General features: G+C 36.5%; 1 protein-coding gene across 3 annotated transcripts in view; it reads right to left on the bottom strand.

Moving 5' to 3' along the window:
* The window catches only part of LOC117219845 (globin-1), a 32,373-nt gene extending 20,723 nt beyond the window's left edge, over nucleotides 1–11,650 (bottom strand). Inside the window, exons 1-2 of one of the 3 annotated variants that reach the window (XM_033469329.2) lie at nucleotides 11,194–11,650; nucleotides 3,629–4,454 (exon numbers count right to left, since the gene is read on the bottom strand). In XM_033469329.2, coding sequence (XP_033325220.1) covers nucleotides 3,629–3,789 — 161 coding nt within the window. In that variant the 5' untranslated portion in view covers nucleotides 3,790–4,454; nucleotides 11,194–11,650. Of the gene's footprint in view, nucleotides 1–3,628; nucleotides 4,455–6,628; nucleotides 6,778–11,193 lie in introns of those variants that run through there. The other 2 variants (XM_033469330.2, XM_033469331.2) reach the window with 2 other exon arrangements.
* Nucleotides 11,651–20,678: the final 9,028 nt, after the last annotated feature.

Genomic DNA, 20,678 nt, shown 5'->3' with positions numbered 1-20,678 from the left:
ACAAACTGTTCTTTTACTGTTTCCGAAAACTATCATCGTTGTATCAACCTGTTAACTTTTTTTCATTCTCCTTCTAAATATTTACGCTTGAAGTTCTCTTCTTATTGATTATACATGTATTACAAACACTGTTTGCAAGTTGTACCAATTTTTATTTAAATAAAAAATGCCCGGAATATCTGCAGTTGCTTTCGCTAAATAATCTCAATCCGTAATTGCCTAATTAAAACGTTGCAACCAGTCTACACATATGATTATCAGACATTCTCGAGATGTCCTAATAATCGTCTTCCCTAAGTATAATACCTAGAACCCGGTTTTTAGCGAACTTACATAAGTACGTCAATTACGCTCGGTTATTATACGCCAATATCAAGAAACCTATTGTTCTACTATGAACAAAGGGGCAGCCGACAGATAAAGAGGAACGGCGTGTATCTGACAGACAAAAATTGGGGATAGATTCTCTAGTATCTGCCAACAGATAAAAAAAGAAGTAGCCGCTGAAAGTGACAGTCCAGGTTAATTATCGTCACGCTGGCCTGTGTCGTAAAGTTTATCGATAATATTATCGCGCATCGAACCGTTATATTTAGAATAAAATGTCATAAAATAAGAGAGACAGCCTGCACAATCGTTCCAAATCATTTTCCATCGAAATTGGTACACCGGGAACAGCAGACATTACATATTTCGCAAACGAAATTGTTACAGGCGTATAAACAAAATCGTCTACCTAAAAAATATTAAGGAAATAGATGAAAAATTCGCGAAGCAGATTGTTACGGATATAAAGGAATATCGAACTCCTAAGCTTTCAAGTTTTTGCGAAAATTGAAGAAATAGATACTTTATTCAGAAAAGGAATGACCGCGACGATCTAAATTGCACAAACATATCGCATAGAAACGAAGACAAAATCGACGGATATAAGACTACTTCTGTGCCGGACGTTGATGATGTCCTTGCAGATTCTCAACGACACAACCTGATCGCATGTCATACGACGAGGGTAACCCACATATAAGGAATTGCACTTATCAAGAACGAATGGAAGAAAACTATTCTTCCTCGCAAGATGAGCTGAGCACGAGGCTCTTTAAACCTCAAGTGGTTGATTCTATAGTAATTCTCGAGTCCTGAGTACGTTCGTACTCATATTATTTACCCGCGTATATTATGTTAAGAGATTCACGTTCTATTCAATTTGAGTAGTTTTTATTTTACTAGTATGTGAAGCGTTAGCGAATAATCAGTAAAAATGATATAGATATGCAATTAGCACACTGCAGATTTCCATTCTTGTGGAGTGTTTAATAATAGGCGGAGCAATGAGATATATTTAATTTCATTGGCTAAAAAGTTTCTAACGGTGAACACAAAATGATAAGGTTATTGATTTTAGTTGGACACGTTTCTTAGTGAGTCATAGAACTGCGGATACTACAAAAGTGTGCAAGCCACGTATGTGTGATACAAGTATGAGTCAGATACGGTTATTGGCATATTTGTTTAAGTCTAATTTCTAATTACTTTATACAGGATGTTCGGAAAATCCCGATACGGAAGGTAAGGAAGTGATTCCTCACATAAAACTGAGGCGAAAATATGAAATAAAATTTTTTTATATATCTCCGAGAAAATCGAATTTGAATATTTGTTGGATACGCGTGCGGATACAATGGGGTTTGACAGTCCGGGCAAATGAATCAAACCGTGTCTAAGCGCACGCGTATTTAATGAATTTTCAAACCTGATTTTCTCGAGAATGAAACCCTATATGAAGAAATTTGATCCTATATTTTCGGCTAAGTTTTATGCAAGGATTTATTGTCGGTTCTATCGTGATTTTCATCGTAAGTTCTTTCAATTTCGCATTTCTTAAAGTGATGAGCACGTGATTTACAATATACAGGATGTTCGCCGATTTTCGTCCTTTCGAATAACACCAAAATGTTAAATGACACGAGAACATGTATTATAAAAGTAGATTACAATGGTGCAAATAAAAAATTGTTCGTTGAAAATTTTGAAGGTTATTCGAGCGAAAAAATGCAAATTTAAGACCCTATTCTCAAGTGACTTTGGATGAAGTAAACCTTGCAATGAAGGAAATATTGTTGAAACGTATGAAGATCAAGTTTTATGTTCTACATTTACATATTTCCCCACATGAAAAACCATTTACTTTAAACAAATGGACGAACTGTCATGAAGATTTTACACACGTGAAATAATTTTCCGTTCCAACGATCTTTTCTCTGTCGCGACTTCGCACTGAATCAAGAGTTCTTGAAATAAGCTTTAGAAATTCGCATTTTCCGGTCATAATATGGGAGTAAAAATCGCATTTAAAAATTGTCAAGTGATCTCCAAGTAACCTTGAACATTTCAAACGAACACTTTCTCATATACAACATCCCAATTTATCTAAAATGATATTTAGGAAACAATCGTTTGCAAGCACCAGACTGGTCAAAGAGCTCATTTCTGTGACCGATGCCATAAAAATGGAGTTCCTTCAGGGAGTTTTCTGGTCCAGGGGATAATTTTCTTTAGCTCCTTAGCGAACTTTTTTTTAAATTAAATTAATGGATTGTACGGTTCTATGGTTTCGTACGTATATTAGGTGTACAAGTTAATGTTAGTCTTTCATTTTTCGATGATCATACAAATTATTTACAATTGGAATATTGTAACGAGACTTCTATCGTCTTATAGTGTTCATTTTTAGTTTTCCAGAGAACTACGAAACTATCGGAATCGTTCAACATAACCTAGAGAAACACTTGTTTAAACAATGAAGTGTAGCAGGGAACATGTGCAACATTGTATGTTTTTCGCAATTTCAACTGAAAAAAATGCTACTAGGGAGATGTAAAAATCTTGATAAGCAAAAAAAATTCAGGACTCTAAATTTAAATTTGTGATTTTTCAATGTTTTCTCGCCCTATGCATGTGAAAAGTAATAGTAACCATTTGTGTTCTTACTTATGAGATATTCATGAAATCGCGTACATCTGATAATGCCACTAAAATTCTAATCTGATATTGTACAAATTGAACGGTGGAGATAATATGATAAAATAATGTGAAAAAATTATTTTTATTTTACATTATTTATTTCTCGAAATATGAAATCTAATGCACTTGAAAGTCACGTTTTCATTTTGATTGGCTGTCGGTGATATTTTGTTTAACATATTTCAAATATAAGTTGACATTTTATTTCTTACTTCAATGTTATCAAAATGTACGAAGAATCAAGGAAAGAAGCTATTATATATACATGTTCATTGTCTCAGTTTATATTCAATCTACTAATGGAAGATGTTTGTAAAGTGGCTTCAAATTCATTTTTGCATGAAAAAATTTCCGTGTATTTTTGTAACATTGCCAAACATACGATTCAGGGATTTAACGGAAAAGGTTCGTTAAGAGAGCAAACGAAATAACCGTCTAGACCAGAAGACCCCTTCAAGCACCGCGGTTAACATAGCGAGGAGACCGACAATAATTAAAATCCGAGGACACAAGTTCCGTGAAACTTGGTTGCCAGGACCGAGTGCAAGACGCACAAACTTTTGAAAACTGTGTCTCCGCAGAGGAGCTTATCGCCGTTACGAACCTTATGAGCATGTAGACACCAGTCTGCTCCAGTGCCCTGGATACGGCTTTCCAGCTGGCCATAACCGTAAATTTCTGTTTCGCTGTGAGCGGAAGCCGTGGATCCGTGGGAGTTTGGTTCTGCGACTTCGCGGTCGCCAATTTGCTAAGCTCGCAGCCCATGTCGCAGCAGCTCGATCCTTTCGTTCGCGAAAATAAAGAACCGCCGGCACACTCACCACGGCTCCCCGTGGAGCCGAGCAATTACCACGCTTTCCGGACCTAATCCAAACCCCGTCTCCCCAATTGAGCCTCATTAATCTCCGCGACGCGCATCAAAGATAAATCGTCACCTGACGGGAACCAATTCGATCGAAAAACGCCCGGCCAAGTTTAATCAAGCAATGGCTGCGCACGATCACTGCCGAACCAACGGAACCACCGGGCCACTAATATTCAAACCTTTTCGCGAAACGTTCCCTCGAAATATTCCTTCGAAATTCTCCTAGGAAATTTTCTTTCGAAATGGTAATTGTCTTTAATCGCTAATCTGCAACAGTCACGGTTGCCATTACGATGTCCGATAGCGTTAAATCATCGGTAATTTAGTCCCGTGATCGCCGAAGCTTCCGCGTTCACACAAAAACTTCCGGCTCGCCCATTTTCCGGTGTTCCCTTGTCCCTCGATCATTTACTTTATTTCGGAGGATTCGAGATACGGCGAATTTCTGCGAGCCATATCCGCCGGGCCTCGGCTTGCTGATCAGACGTATCGCAGGTCCATCGACTTCTTCGTGCGCTTCCTCGACCCGACCTTTCCAGCGATGAAGCGATGCTGATGATTTCTACTGGAAGAAACGCAGAAGATCGCTGGTTAGAACGGTGCGATTCTCGTGGAGATGGAAATGATGGACAGGGCGAGGGTGAATTGTCTTCGATTGTAACAGATGACGCAAAATTCTAGCAGATCGGATATTGTAGTATCGATCTTAATTTAAAATATGTAAATTAACACGCCGAGTGCCGCGTCGGTCGCATTTTTGACGAATTTTTGTAATTCATTTTTCTCATAATATATTCGCACGAGCCGAGTTTTACTTGGACTTTTAGAAATACTAACGAGTTAAATTTATATTGCCTGTGGTAAATTTTAACTCTTCATTTTTGCTTAATTAAATTACTTTTATTTTGTGGGAATTTTAAGCGTCGACACTCAACGTGTTAATTATGAAAAATAAATAAAATTAACCTTTTAAGGCTTTTGACGACGCTTGACAACATTTGTGTATGTTTTTACTATTTAACACTTCCATATAAAATTCAGTTTTCCAAGAAAATATGTTTAGCATTTTAAGAAATGTTTCTTTTTCTAATTTCTTGTTAGCTTATTACTACGAAAACTATTTTCACTCGCTTCACACAAATAATTGCGAACATTTTTAATTTAGTTTTCTCGTAATAGAATGCTCGAGTTTCAATTGCTCCGCGACGCAGTTTGAAGTTTGTTAAAGCCATAAAAGATATTTATGGCGCCAAGTTTTCGTATTTTTGCTCGTATAAGACATTCACAGGCGAAGTGACTTTCTTGAATTTGAAGGAACGTTGTGGCATGTAAAAAGCTGTGATCAAGGATTTGCAAACATTTGTATCCACACAATGGCGCTATCTATAGCACGGAATGCGTTTGTATGCACACATAGAGCATCCAATTTTAGTGCACGTATATCAATATTTTTGTGTGCTTTGTAAATATACAGGAATACCTATAATGCCACCTGCATGAGTTGGAAGAAGAAATGGACGAGAAGAGATTGATCCAAATAAGCAATCATGCATCGATGCCGCCGAAGATATCAATATTGATACGAATCCTACAAAGGCGCAGGAATTATGGGCAAATTTTCTGAAAGGCTTTCAAGTACGTAATTTAAGTTTTCGAGGACGCTGATTTTTAAATCCATAGAACAAAATCGTTAATTGAAGTCCCAAATGCTAAGGAAAGAGAAAACTATGCACTTGTACGAATGATTAGTGCATTCGTTCACAACTCCAGAAATTCGTTACGTTCTTAGGATGATTTTTGCAGTATTAGTCTTCGCAAAAGAAGCTAATTGCTGCAAATGCAGCGACGATAATCAGTGTATAGAAACTTTTGCTAATGTTATAGGTTCTAGTGCCTCGTTGCAGAATTCTCATGGCAGCAATAAATCGATCAAATAAATTCGTTCGAATCCTTGGAGTAAATTGTTTTCCATCATGGTTGACCTTCAACAACCTCGAATGACCTTTAATCATGGGTCAATGTACGCGTCTCGAAGCGCTCTATTAGAAAATGATTGGAAAAAATGCGTGCATCGATGAAAAAGAACGATGGAGAAGACATTTTGGACAATTTTTCACGCGTTCGCCTACGAAAAACTCTAAACCGCGGATCATGCCCCACTTAGCATGAAGCAAGTTTGGTCTGACGCACTTTTTCTATCGCCGACAGCAGCCCAGTTATTCAAGTGGCCTGTTTTAAGTGCCTCACCCTGTATAACCGTAGCTCCGAGCGACGTATTCTGGAGCTAACGATATATTTTAAGACATTAATCGATGCAGCTCGTCATTCCCTATAAAAAAGTATTAAGCTATCTATGCCAAGAAGTAATTAATCTAGAAGATATTTTAATTCTGATATCGATTGATTCGCTGCATTCAGCCTGAAGGACGTACTTTTGAATATCAACTTTAAAAAGGTGAGCGTTGCACCGTCGTTACTGAATTACAATATTTAAATTAAAAAGCTGTCCATGTTTTTCCCTCTCCCACATTATTTTTAGCGGTGAATTGCATCGAACTGCAGCGTTCGATGCAATTAAAACTATGCAAATCCATCCGAGAAAAATCATGCGAGATAACCTTAAAATTCCAGCAAAAAATTAGTTCGAGAAGATATTTTATGTATTGCCGCGTGCACGATCTCAGAGGTAGTCTAATTTTGATCTTACAAGTTTGATTTTTTAATATTTATTGTATTTACCCATAAATATGCAGAGGAGATCCCGATCTTTCTATTTCAATTTTCTATTCCACCTGTCAAATGTTTTTATCTATTTTTGATACTGATTAGCGGTATCGCTAGTGCGAAATTAAGGCTCCCGTGCCACGTAATTGTTTGCCCACGATCCTGAATTACCGACAGTGTTCGAAACGTCTTATTGGAATAGCGTGCTCTACCTAACTGCAACGGTCAACTGGTGAACTACATAGAACTGCAACAAGAAAAGTGTATGTCTAAGCTTTCACGGCGTCGTCAATGTTTCAATTCCAAAGTGGACACACTTACATTGTAACACCAATAGTCCATAACGTATAGAACGATTCGAACTAAAATCTTCTGTAAACTCTTTTTCACATCGATAAAATATGAATTCACAATTTATGGACCAAGTTGACCTTTGGAACCTGTCACATGTAATGAAAAACATAGTTTTCGACGCCTTTTGATTTCTCTCAAACAAGAGTGAAACCACAGACGTCGTAAAAGTATGCACGCATATGGCAGGTAACCACAGAACGATAATAACGAGGAATATAATACCAGGAATTGCATAAACAATACAATATTGTAATAGTGGACGGAGTAAACGGTTACTGAAATGGAAAGATTCAATCATACGGTTATGAACAAACCAGGATCATTTATACAAAACTGACAAGTGAATAGATTCCTGCAGGAAACAATAATGCACACAGTTGCATGATATTATTGAAAGGAAACGCAAGAGATTTACGAATGCAACGATTCAAATGCACAAATAAATTAATAAAAATATGCAGTGTGACTGAAACAGATTATTAAGAAAATGTAAAGCATCGTAAACACGAGAGAGAAGAAAATACTGATAAAATTATTATGTTCAGTTTCTTTTGCAATACCGGAATGCTGGTAAAAGAATAAATAAATAAACTAATTAGAGGGAAGCCTAAAACACATAGCCAGAGTATCACGGCATTAACCCAACGCGGCGAGATAAACGAACAATGAGAACGGCATGGTTATAAAAAGCTGAAAATAAAGTGAAATCTACAAAGTAGCTTTTAAGTTACTGAGTCACCGGAATAAGTGGTTAGTGTGACTGACAGTAAAGAATGGGGAGAAAAACGTGATGATTCACTGTAAATCTCAAAGTGAAAAGATAACGGAACATTTTAAGTTACGGAATTAAAAGACAAAATTTTAATTGTCCAGTGCGCTATATGTTCGACAGTATTTTCTGTAACCACATTATTTAAAGACAACGCAATTTACGATGAATACGTTTCGCATTTCCATTTTTGAAACTAGATTTATTTACACTGAATTTACTGCATTTACAATGAAGAAACATTTAAGTCAGAATGATATTTTTAGATCATTTGAAAATATTTCACTGACTTGTACTATGTCTATTTCTAATACAAGTAAGTATAATTTTATTAGTTCTGAAATGTAATGTATAAATAATAATAAACTATTGTAATAATGTTCTATTCGAAGAAGTGCAAATACAATTATTAGTCTAATACTTAATTTCTCGAGGAAAAGATAATGGATAACATATTTACTATCCTTATCTTTCTGCTGTCCATTTTTATTATTTAAATATTTTATTAAATGCAACCCCCTTCGTTTACGAAATATTAAAGCAATTTAACAGAAAAAATTTATGGATTTTCTGAATATAATGCTATATACAATATGACCTTACATAACAACGTACATAAAATAAATTTAACAATGTTTATGAACATAGATAAATCGTGAAGGTCACGTATGTGACACAGTGGTAGCGAACGTTAAATAAAATCAAAATAAAGTTTACTCTAATACATTTCAAGATAAATCTGAATTTTTGTACCCGATCAAAAAATACTGTTACGTGACCAGCATGGCAGTCAGAGTGTAAATAAAATGGAATATCGAGTGACTGCAAGTCAATTTATCTGCAGATATATTAAATCAACTTGGATATTTGAAGAAGATAGCCTGGATGCATCGACAGCCATCGTGGCTGTCCACCCCACTTCGAGCACCCAAACACCATCAGTCTGGGGTGCTACGGAGGGGTTGACAGCTATTATGACCGTGAGCGATGTTCTATCTTCCAAAAAGCTGGCTATTCCTCGAAGCGATACGAAGAGACCACCCTGTAGATTAAAACACAATCTAAATAAGACATCTGCAAGACGTCTTACAGTGTGTCCCACGAGAGCGTGCTGATGCTATCTCCGCAAACATTACCATATTTGTGCAAAATTTAGTATGGATCGAAAGTACGTCTAACACATTAACACACTCTTACGTAACGTAGTAAGTTTGACCAGCTTAATTATCAATTATAGTTTGGCAGCGGTTCAGCATGCTTTTTCTACCGAAGCGTATTGTGTCCTCTATATTTTTCGTACACGGGTAAATCAAATTGTTAACTTTAACATACATTTTTGTCTTCAAAAATGAAGCATGTGGTGATCTGTATATTTTCCGAGTAATATAAAATAAAAATTGTCTGGATTAAACATTTCCTATGAGATTTGCATCGGGTGACTGGGATGTCAATCCAATCATTCTGTGCAAACGTGGCTTCGATGTTTCGGGTCGTTATCCTCTTGCAAAATTGATTTGCTTTCGGTTTAATTAAACCAATTTGAGATGGATTTAATATTTCGAGTGTGCGTACTTTGAATACATATTACAATTTTTACACACGTATTAATTTTTGTAGAGGTTCTAACAGCGAGTCTCTTGTAGAACAGCTGTACGTCTCCTAAATGTCCGTTTTGCGACCAAAATGAGACGCCTCAAGGATTTTCCGATTTTCCTACATCAAACGTTTGAAAGGCGTGCTTAGCTCGCTCGTGAGATATTATCTGACGTCTCGAATCTCCAGAACAGATATCCTACTCGACAAAATTAAAGGATCACTAAATTTTGACCGAAAAATTGTCGATCTTTGAATAGCTGTAACTTTGTGAAAAACAATCGTACGACAGCCTGTCTGGACTCATTTTAAAGGGCGCTGCTTTTAATTTTACATTTATAGGTTCAATATCGTGCAAGATTTATTCATATTAAAAAACATATTAAAAAAATTGAAACTAGTTTCGGTCTTTAGAAAATTTTGTGAATTCAAATAATATTGCTGGGTACGGTAAATTTTTCTCCCGATTCATCTTGAAATGGACTTGTAGGGCCAAGCCTCCCCTTTGCAACGACCCTAGGGATCCTCTCGTACGATTTTCCTCCACGAAGATGATGCAGTTTCAAATTTCGGAGACCCATAACAAATATTACAAATTCCAACGAGTCTACAGGGTTTCGCTAAATTTTTGGGGGGGATTCAGTTTGAGACGGTCTCGTAGAGTGAAGTCTCCCTTTTATAACAATCTTAGATAAAACATAATATGATGGTTTTTCAGAAAGTTAGAGCAGTTCAAAGAAGGACAATTTTTCGATCACAATTTAGCGGTTCTTTGATTTTTTCGCAGCAGTGCAGAAGACGTTACTGCTGTCAGAGCTTTGTGAACACGTGCAGCCAGTGACCTACATCGCTTGAACACTAACATTTGAAGGGGCATGTATCGTTCGATTTGATCTTCTCACGAGAATGCGTTTTACAAGGCGGCTGTCGGATATTCAAAAAAATTAATCAGATCACTGGACACGGTGCCGCGAAAGTGTCCCCGATTCCGGGAACAGTGTAATTATGCCTGCAGATTTAAGGGCACAATTAATTACAGAAAGTAGATCACGGGGGGGAGATTACGAGTTTTAAAAATTGTTCGAAGTTAAAGGCTTGATGATAATGTCCGATTTCACGATAGAAACTTCCTACGGTTTTGATAAATGCGGGGGAACCGTAATGCACAAAGAGAACCTCGTTCGGAGTATTGAAAATCCGTTTAAGCCCATTAACAGCAAGGAAACTCGACACACCGTTAGATCCAGCTCACTGCACGCTATTCCATCGTCCATCGAATGCGTTCGGAAACAAGAATAAGAACTAGAGCCTCGATAACCAATAAACGCGTGGAAATAACCGAATCAATAGCTGAAACGCATACTGTTTTTAGATTGACGACAACAAACAAACAAAAAATAAAATAAAATAAAAAGCGAACGACACAGGTTAAAGGATGGAACGCATTACGAAGGTGAAAGAACATGTATATTTTAAGAGAATATAATGTATAACATAACACTGCTACATAATGTATTCGACATCGATATCGGTGTGCTCGGTATAAATAGTAGGTATTACTACACAATCATCGATCGGTGTACGATGAAAAATTGACGAAAGAAATGGGGGAACCGAGCATAGAGAATGCGAGGAACAAAATACGGTGAGAGCATGTGGGGAATAATGAGGGTAGTTTTCGGACGACGCTGTTCACCGTTCCATCTGTTTTCTTTAAGGGATGGTGGGTGGAGGGGGAGGGCAACAAAAAAAGAGAGAGAAAGGGACATAGAGATGGGAAAACGAGAGAGAGAGAGAGAGAGAGAGAGAGAGAGAGAGAGAGAGAGAGAGAGAGAGAGAAGAGGAATAAAGCTGGGAGAATCACCTGGTGCATCAAGCCGCGATTTCTGTTGACTGGTCGCGAATCGCCTAATAAATCGATCCGCACACGATTAACAAACTCCGGCCACGTTTCCCTGTTCCCAGATCCCAGCTATCGAGGAGCTAGCAGCACCGTGGTCCTCGCTCATCATCTCGGACCAAGGAAAACGGCCGAGGACACCGTCGTTGGCGCGCACATATCCTCGGACAGGCACATCCGCTCGCTCGACGACGATCCTCCGCGTGTTTTCACGTAACTACTGTCCCGCGATTCGCCACGATCCGCTTCGTACAGACCGTTCATCCGCGACCACGACCGTTCCCGTGGACCAGCCAGGATTTTCGGACGCGATCGACTCGGGTCCCTGTCTCTCTCTCTGTGTTTTCTATCTTTAGAACGTCTCCCGGGGATCTGGATTGTTCGCGAGGGTGGTACGCGCGGCCGTGTTGCCCTCAGCCCAGACAAGCCGAGACTGAGGCACCCGTAACAAGTGCTCAGGACGAGCACGCACATGCGCAACCACGCTCACCCCCTTGTCTTTTCGGGCTTTCCTTCGAACTACCCTACAACCCTCCTCGATACAACCCGCGACCAATTAATCGAGCATTTTGCATTTTCTTTTCGGCCACGGCGATCGTCCTTTTATCAAGCGGCCGCCAAAATTTTGTGCTCAATCTCGACACACAGCGGTTCCAGATTGCATTTTACAGGTTCGAACGTTAACGCTCGATTTAACGCTAAACCTGCCGGATATTAAATCTGGCTAATCCGTATTGCTCTATGAGAATGACAAGACTGAACTTAGTTTGATCTTGTGGCATTTTTGTTGCAAACGAAATACAATATTTTCGGATCAAATTATTTATCAAATGGAGATTTCTTCTTTTAATGATTTCATTTGGAAGGTACAGTTATGGAACAACATCTTCAACACTGTACCAACCGAGCATTAAGAGTGACTATTGTGTGTTGCTCTATAAGAATAATAAGACTAGGCTCTTAGATCTTTTGTCGTTTTCATTATAAGAGAAATACAGTGTTAAATGGAGATTTATTCACTTAATGAGTTTAATCAGAATGTACAGTAATGTGACATTTCGAACTCTAAACCTATCGATCACGAAAAGTGACCAATCTCTCTCTCTCTCTCTCTCTCTCTCTCTCTCTCTCTCTCTGCGTTGTTTTATTAGAATGACGTAACTCAATTGAGACTCAAACTCAATTTGAGACTTTTCGCTATTTCCATTGTAGTGTATATTTGAATTCATTCAATCATTTTTTATGAAAAGCTCTTGATGGTCGTTTTGACCAGTATAGTAGATTTACTGTTAAAACTTGAAGCCCCTACCTTTATAATTGAGCCGTTTATTTTAAAAGTGGCATAAGTCACTTTGTTTTTAAGTTGATATATTCAAAGGTTTGCATTTTAACACGTTTAAAAATTTGGATGCTAACTTTCGAGAAGATTTACTTGTATTTGTTATCTCAGGATACTGATATTTTTCTCAGTATAAATAATTTCATATAAACATTAAAAAATCACCACTTTTCATTACGGTAAAGTGACTTATGCCACTTTCAGAATAAACGGCTCAATTCACCAATAAAGATACAAGTTTATTCAGAAATGTTGCAAATTGAAACATCGTCGAAAACGAACGAATCTATCATGCGTTTGAAGATCAAAGTTCCCTTTCAGGAGGATTTCCTGAAATATTATACATGATTTTTTTTGGTAGTTTTATTGAGCTTGAAATGAAAACCGTGCTGCCAGCTTCACAGTAAAATAAACTACATTTGATGGCTTCACAAGACCGAACTTGTCCTTCATTTCAAATTTTATTCCGTAAACCATCGTACAACACGTGGATCACAAAATTGTATAAATAGAATGCTTGATCATGCTAACTCAGATAAAACAGATATAATTGAACAGGAAATCACCCTGTCTGAATTTCGAAAATCAATTTATCACTCCACCGAAAGCAGCTGTGCAATCTCGTGAAACATTCTGAATGTTTTTTACGGCTCCTTCCACCGTTGGACTTCGGTGTTTTAATGGAACCAACATGCGCAGACGAAGAGACTATAATTGTATTTATTATAGTGCAATGCACAAAGATTAAAATGTTTTAATATTGTATTAGAAAAACTGAAATAAGGGAAAATAGACAATTCAATACTACGTATCATACTTGCTACGTCAGACGAAGAAGGAGAAAACCAGAAACGAAGTAGTAGGTTATTTTTTAATTCATACATCGGTTCAAACATTACTTCAAACTTTAAAGTAGTTTATCTCGAAACTCCACTGCTAAGCACGGCATGCACCAGGCAGCTGATTCAAATTTTCTCCGCGGAGTGGAACACTGGCATGGATATTGAATCATTACAAAATGATTTGTTACGAAACAAACATTACAAAATTCGAGAGAAATGTTTTCCCTAAAATTCCGACAATGTTTGTCTGAATTTAGCCAGCGAGTTCCACTCTCCGGCTTTGAATATACATAGAGATTACTCACCCCGAAAGCATTTTACTTTCAGACAATTGCCCCCCTGGAACTATGCATACCGACTGCAGCTGCGCGTTCCACAGGATTATTTTTATCGTTCCATAACTCCTACATTTTTCAGCATTCTGACAATTTCATTTTTTTTTTAATTAACCACGGCTGTGTCGACAATTAATCGTAAAATGTCTACGGTTATAAATTCAGTTGAGTATTATTGTTATCAGTCGAATCGTATTTTTAACAATTAAACTTCGATGAAATTTTCTTCTGAAATTCATTTTTCTGTCTTTAACAGGTCGATGTTTCTCTTTAATAAATAATAGCACATATATATATTATATTCCTGGCGTTTCAAGCAGAAATTCGTAGAAATTACGTACATATCATTTCTAAAACAGTATCGCGACGGTCCGTGGAATATGCCTGCTGAAAATTTTATATCCGTTCTTCTCGAAACCACTTATTTTGTAATTGGCGGTGACGATAGGGGAAAACTGTCCGATCAATTGAAATGTCCCGATGAATGCAGCTCAATAATAGTCGACTAACTGTCACCGACGAATCTACATGTATAGCAACGGTAAATTGAACAATCTTTGTTACAGAAACAACAGGGATACATCCGACCAAAATTCTAAATTCTTATTTTTTATAAAATTGAAAAATAATATTCTCTCTTTTTTTTCTTTCTGGTAAAAATTAAAAACTGCAGAACGTCGACCAATTTACAGCGCCTATCGTGAGACATTTTATAAATATTTATGCAAACAAGATTCATTTTCATCAAATATTTTTCAACGAAAATGACTAGCATGTATACCTTGAACATGATACAAATTATTTCAAAAGTTTCAAAAACAAGAGCTTCGTAATTTTGGAAAAAATTATGCAAATTTTCTAAACCGAGCCGGTGGATGGAGTCGATAGCGTTAGGGGTGTAGAAGGCGTTGATGGCGTAGATACATAGCTCTCCTCTTAAGTAGATTCCGCTGACAGGGGAAGACTGAAGAAGGTCGATACATTTTGAAGAATTTTTCTTCATCTGTTCTCAAGCTACAACGTGAGGGCGTTTCTCAAAAATAATGCACATGCTTTAAATGGAATCCATAAAAAGAAGTTTCATGACACTGTCGATCCTCGGTTAAAACTATTACAACATATCATGTTCTGTCGAAAGCACTCTACACCGTAATGTACGGTTCTTTCTTATTCATAAAGTAGGAAACGTAAGATGGTATCAGACCTCTTTACGTATCAAGTCTTCCTAGTTTCCCCTGCTGCCCCAACGTGGGGTTAGGGAATGCTATCAATCAATTGATAATTTCCGACTCTGAGAGACTTGGCTTAGACTAATGAGTAGGGTTTTTCAGCTGATATTCGAGCTTAGGGAAATTTCCTCGAATGATAACAACAAGTGATTTATGTCGGTGATATTAAATTTGATGGGGGTGTGTTGAAGCGAACCTGATATTTTTGACTTGTACACAAGATAATTAGCCTCCAAGTCTTGATATTATCTGTGTTGAACGAATTAATATTATACTAGCAGTACCAAAAAATCCTAGTCAAAATATAAATTTCAGCCGTTTTACAATGATTGAATTTATAGAAATGATTTTGCAGCAATTTATACAATACACTGATTTACCCGCACATCGCGATGAAAGTTGATTAAGATTTTAATGAATGCATTCTTGTAATTAATAAGTTAATATCAAGATCAACTTATTTGATTCCGTGGTCGTACAAACATTGAACATCTGGAAATCCAATGAATGTGGAAACATAAATTGTTATAACGTGACCGTCGCGTTAAACTGCACGACCGACTTTGGGGAAACAACCATTTTTATCACTTTCTATATATTTCGGCTATCAAAGGTTATGGTATCGCGGTATTTGAAATTCTAAGTGATCGGTTTGGACTCGTTCGAGTTCAGAATACTATATTTATAAGAAACATCGTAATTGAAACGTTATCCCTGGATTTTGAAAATAACCAAACTGCAGATTAAGTATTTGGCGCGCGTACTTGTCTAACAACAAACTATGTCTATTTGCGGTACACATTGATGATGGGCCTGTGTGTGCACGCATCTACGTCATTCATTGAAACTGCTCAACATAAATAAATAGTTCCCGGAAGTAGAAATTATGAGACAATTCAGTCAAAGCATCTTAAATTATGCACAGAACTATGGTATCCTTAAACCAGGTTTGAGCGTAATCTATTTGGAATAAAATAATTTATAAGGAATCATTTTGTGTAATTGAGCGTTTTTGTTTCAGAAATAGCGTAGAGAAAGTAACTCGGTTTCCATGAAATTCGCGTAAGTCGATTTTGCATGAATTCTTATTTGAGGTAATTAAATTGTTCAAATAAGCTAAGAAACACACAGTCTGACGTAAGAAACTGTACAGATTTCCTGCTGTTTTATTTGAACGAAGTTAATCAAACTTAATTACAAAAATTACTTCCTCTTAGAGCCTGCGCATTTTTATCATTTAACCATCGTTGGTTTAAAAATTGTTCTTTTCTTATTATGTGCAAGAAAATCTTTAGAAAGCAATCGAAAATTGTTCGAGTGTAAAGTTATTCAAATATTAAATAAAATATAAAACAAGGAATTATTTTATTTGATACGTAAATAATAAAACAATCTGGAGAAATCATATTTACGTGCACAATAAGTAAAAGCATACTAATGTTGTTTATACTGCGATTTGATGCGATTTGATGCATTTGCTTAAACGAATTTCATTGCCTTCGCAATTTCATGTTTTAACCTGTGAAGCAAAAATGGGAGAAAATCACAGAAGACTCTTTTGCGCAACTATTTTTTAAAAACGTATGGGAGTTAAAGTGATTTCTTGTAGCACGATTTCGAATCAAAATCTTGTTCCATTGTTCGGAATTATTGCTGAAGAAGATATTATCCCGACAAATTATAATGGTTTTAGTACAATTAAAGTCTTTCAGCCCTAAATTCAAAGGTTTCTGTCGCCTCTTCGAAGTGTTAAGTTAAGAGCGCATCGAAATTGCGTGTCAGTGGCCCGACTTTGTTTATAAATAAAGATCCTTGAAAGACGCCAGTTTATCCGTTGTGTGCAGAAAATTGAGGATTTCCACCCTCTATTATAGACGGGGGGGGGGGGGGTGCCCACCACCGCTCAGTTGCGCAGAGAATTGCGCGGACACAGTGATCGATGGGTTCAGCGCATCTGTAATTACATTCCTCGATTATTATTCCGGGATATGTAACAATCGCGATAATTCATTTTTCAATTGACGTTGTTAAACATTCTCACAATTATCGTCAATACAGTTTATCCCGTAGTATTGACAGTATAATTACTCGTGATCCCGCTAGAGTGCGGGACGGTAGATCGAGATAACAGAGCGTGGGTGTGGAACCTTCCACTGCGTAGAATTATTCGTAATTAGAGGTAGAGTTAAATAAAAATACGCCGTTTTTTACTCGACACCTGCCATTAGCAGGGTGTAATTTGAATAAGAGGATGCAATGCAAATGTGTAAAGATCAAAGGGGTTAGAGTCGGTAAGATAGGCTAGGTAAAACGTTCGGCGGGAAAAAGAACAGATTTAAACGTATAACAGGGAGAGTAAGGAACTTGTTCGACGAAAACGATTGAAAAAATTGCAAGAATTCAACTGAGAATTGAAAAATGTAAAGTGTTTAAGGCACTGAGATTATCGACCACTATATCGACTGCTATGATAGCAAAATATATAGTTTCAAAATGTGACTACTATGTTTTTTATTAACGAAACTTTCTGTTAAATATTTTTTATATTCCATTGAAAGGAGATAAAAAAATGTGTAATAAAGCAGCGAATGACGAAACAACAAGCCGAAATACTATAGCATGGTAAAGAATATCGGTGATGTGACTTTATATAAGACCGGTGACCCTCTTTTCACTAGAATAAGCGCCAATACAGATCTCCCGAGTCTTTTATATTTTGTCAACGCTTGTTATTCAATTATATTGCATACATATTATTATATTTTTATAAGTAGATCAATAGACAATCGTGTCTATTTTGTTTGATTTAGTTACTAGAATAGAATAGACGTCATAAAAATCATGAAGGCATTGAAAACTTCACAATTTTAGATTCTATTAATCTCATATCTTCATCTGTCAAGAAATGAAAACAATAATATCAAATGTCCGTCAGCGTCAGTTAAAATCTTAAGCGTAATCGATTCAAAAGAAAATGGGGTCGAAGCAATACTAAAACTTGGTAAGTCTCTAACGGAAGAAAGTTTCGATGATACGAATCTTGAAGATATCCGGAAAGTAATAGGTAGAACAAAAGATTGATTGAATGAATTCAGTGGAAATGGTGTGTTGGTTGGACCAAATAAATTCAAAATTGATGCTTCTACTCCTGAAAGAGTACAGGAAGACATAAACTTTCCATATGGATCTACAGAAAAATAAAAAATTACTTTAAAAAATAAGTTTCGTTAACATTAATTATATTGTAAATGTATAATTACTAGACTACGTACTTTAATACATTTACGATAAAAACGAACAGGAGCAGCTTACAGCAATGAGCAAATTAAAGTAATATTTTAAAAGTATCGATGTACTATTTGCAACTTCTTAAAATTATTCAAAGAGGAATTAAATGTACATATATCTGGTACCTGACTCTAACAATTCATGCAGAACACTTTTATTTATCATAAATACTCGCAGTTTAATAATTACTGTGTAACACATATATGTGCTTTATTATTATTTATTATTTCGTTATAATATTTCGTATCAAATTTCAAATATTACAGCAATAGTACTTTCGTATTTAATAACTAAATAATTTTATTTGTAATGTCGGAACAGTTCGATTTACCCAACCACCTCACTCCCAATTAGTTCGAATAATTAAGCTGTTTGAGCCAATTGTAACTATATCCTCAGAAATGCTAATTACGAAAGAAATAGTGCAGTTACGCACTCTGCTACCCGTGTTTTGTACCATTTCTTTGCTTCGTGTAGTACTGATTCGCATAACACGGTTTTTCGAAACCTGACTACCGTATTATACAGGCCGATGCCAATTCGAGGATGAAGGGAGCAGGTTGAAACTGCACCCGGTCGGGAGGAAAAGGTTGGACCAGCCTAATTACTGTTTTAGCTAGTCAGGCAGGTAGCTACGAGCACGCCGTAGTCCTTCTCCACGAACGAACTTCTGTCTTTAAGTAACCCAGGCCTAACAAAGTTGTGAAAAAGGTGGCTTGCATCTATCAACCACTCAATTTTCTTGATCTAGTTATTTTCCTTTATTGCTCCCAGGTTTCTTGTTATTTTTTCACGAACTTCTGACCTCTTCAGCAGAGCATCCAATAACTCCCTGTCTTAATCCTACTATGGTGTTTTAGGTCTATATGACCTAAACTGTGTATTAGGTTAATACAATATGTTTTAATTACCACCTCATTTAAGATAAATCGATTGAACTCTACAAATAAATATTTACTTCATTTTGCATTTTCCAATTCATTTTGATATTCTTTTATATAATAAGCTTAAAGAGATTGTATTATAGCGCAGTTTATAAAGGTGTGTGAATACTATAAGCGTAGGTTTTTACGAACACTTTATGGGTATAAAACGCGCGTCTGTGAGACGTCACGAATTTTGAGTGCTAAATTTGAGTTAGACATCTCCGAAATGTCATGTGATTCTTGAAACTGTTTGTCACTATCTTCTGATAAAAATTTCTTCTCGATTATAATTACATACTCGTGTGTTATTCGCATACTTTTTTCCAAATGAAAGGATGACGTATACAAAGATATTGAATAAAGCTGCCGAAGTAGTTACATCCAAACCTCTAAACAATCGGACATCAAGCATGCACTTCGTTAGTCTTATATAGGGTGTTCAGCATAACGGTCGCAATGATTTTTGAGGCATTTACGCTAATCTGGCAGAAGAATGTTTGGAATCAAAGTTAATGTGTTCTTCGAGGAAAACAAATTGCAATAATAAAAATTTCGAAAAATCTTTTATTCGATGAAAAACGAAGATAACCTTGACTTTCTTAAATCGCATTATGTACTTTTGATGATATACAGGTATAGCTGACGAAGAGACGAATTCAACAATTTGCTACACAATGACCTTACTACACTAATGTGTACTGTAAATAAGAGATAAAGATGTACATTTACTGTTTACATTCCTCTTCGAAGTATCCCTGACTCTTGAGTTACGTATACGTTTCATTAACGCGTTGAAAAATTATTTTCTCAATTGATGCGAATTTTTAAGCTAAAGATCATTCCAAGGTTATCGTGTAGTCGTTTAATACGTCTCTTCGTCAGCTATAACCCTATACCATCAAAAGTACACGGTGCTATTTAAGAATGTCAAGGTGACCTTCGTTTTCTATCGAATAAAAGATTTTTACAAATTTTTATCATTGCAATTTATTTTCCTCAAAGAATACATTAACTTTTATTCCAAACATTTTTTTGTCAGATTATTAAATGCATTAAATGCATCAAAAATCGGTGCTACCGTTACGCTGAATATCTTGTATAGCTATAGCCTTTAGTTTATCCTGTCATATCATCACACAAATTCAAACAATTATTAGCCTCTTGGCGTCCAATTAGAAGTCAGACTCGTCATAGAGATTTCTTTCATATGTTTTAACAAAATCCATACAGAAATTAACGTGTCCGATAGAAGTACCATAAAAAAATACGTTGACAGAAATTGACGAATAAAATTATAAATGATCCTAAGCATAGTCATATTTTTATCGGTAAGGGACGTACCGGAGTCACTTCTGACTCACACCGATACTTCGCTACGGAACTGTGGTAGGAGTGGTGAGGCGATCGTCATTAGGCACGGCGAGTCTCCAGTGACTCCGGCATGGTGCTCGGAGGGTTAATATATTGATTTTCGACCAACAAAAATAATT

The sequence above is a fragment of the Megalopta genalis genome, chromosome 7 (genome assembly GCF_051020955.1).
Source record: "Megalopta genalis isolate 19385.01 chromosome 7, iyMegGena1_principal, whole genome shotgun sequence".
Taxonomy (NCBI): domain Eukaryota; kingdom Metazoa; phylum Arthropoda; class Insecta; order Hymenoptera; family Halictidae; genus Megalopta; species Megalopta genalis.
The sequence above is the reverse complement of the archived record's forward strand: the minus strand, read 5'-3'. Positions and strand labels throughout refer to the sequence as shown.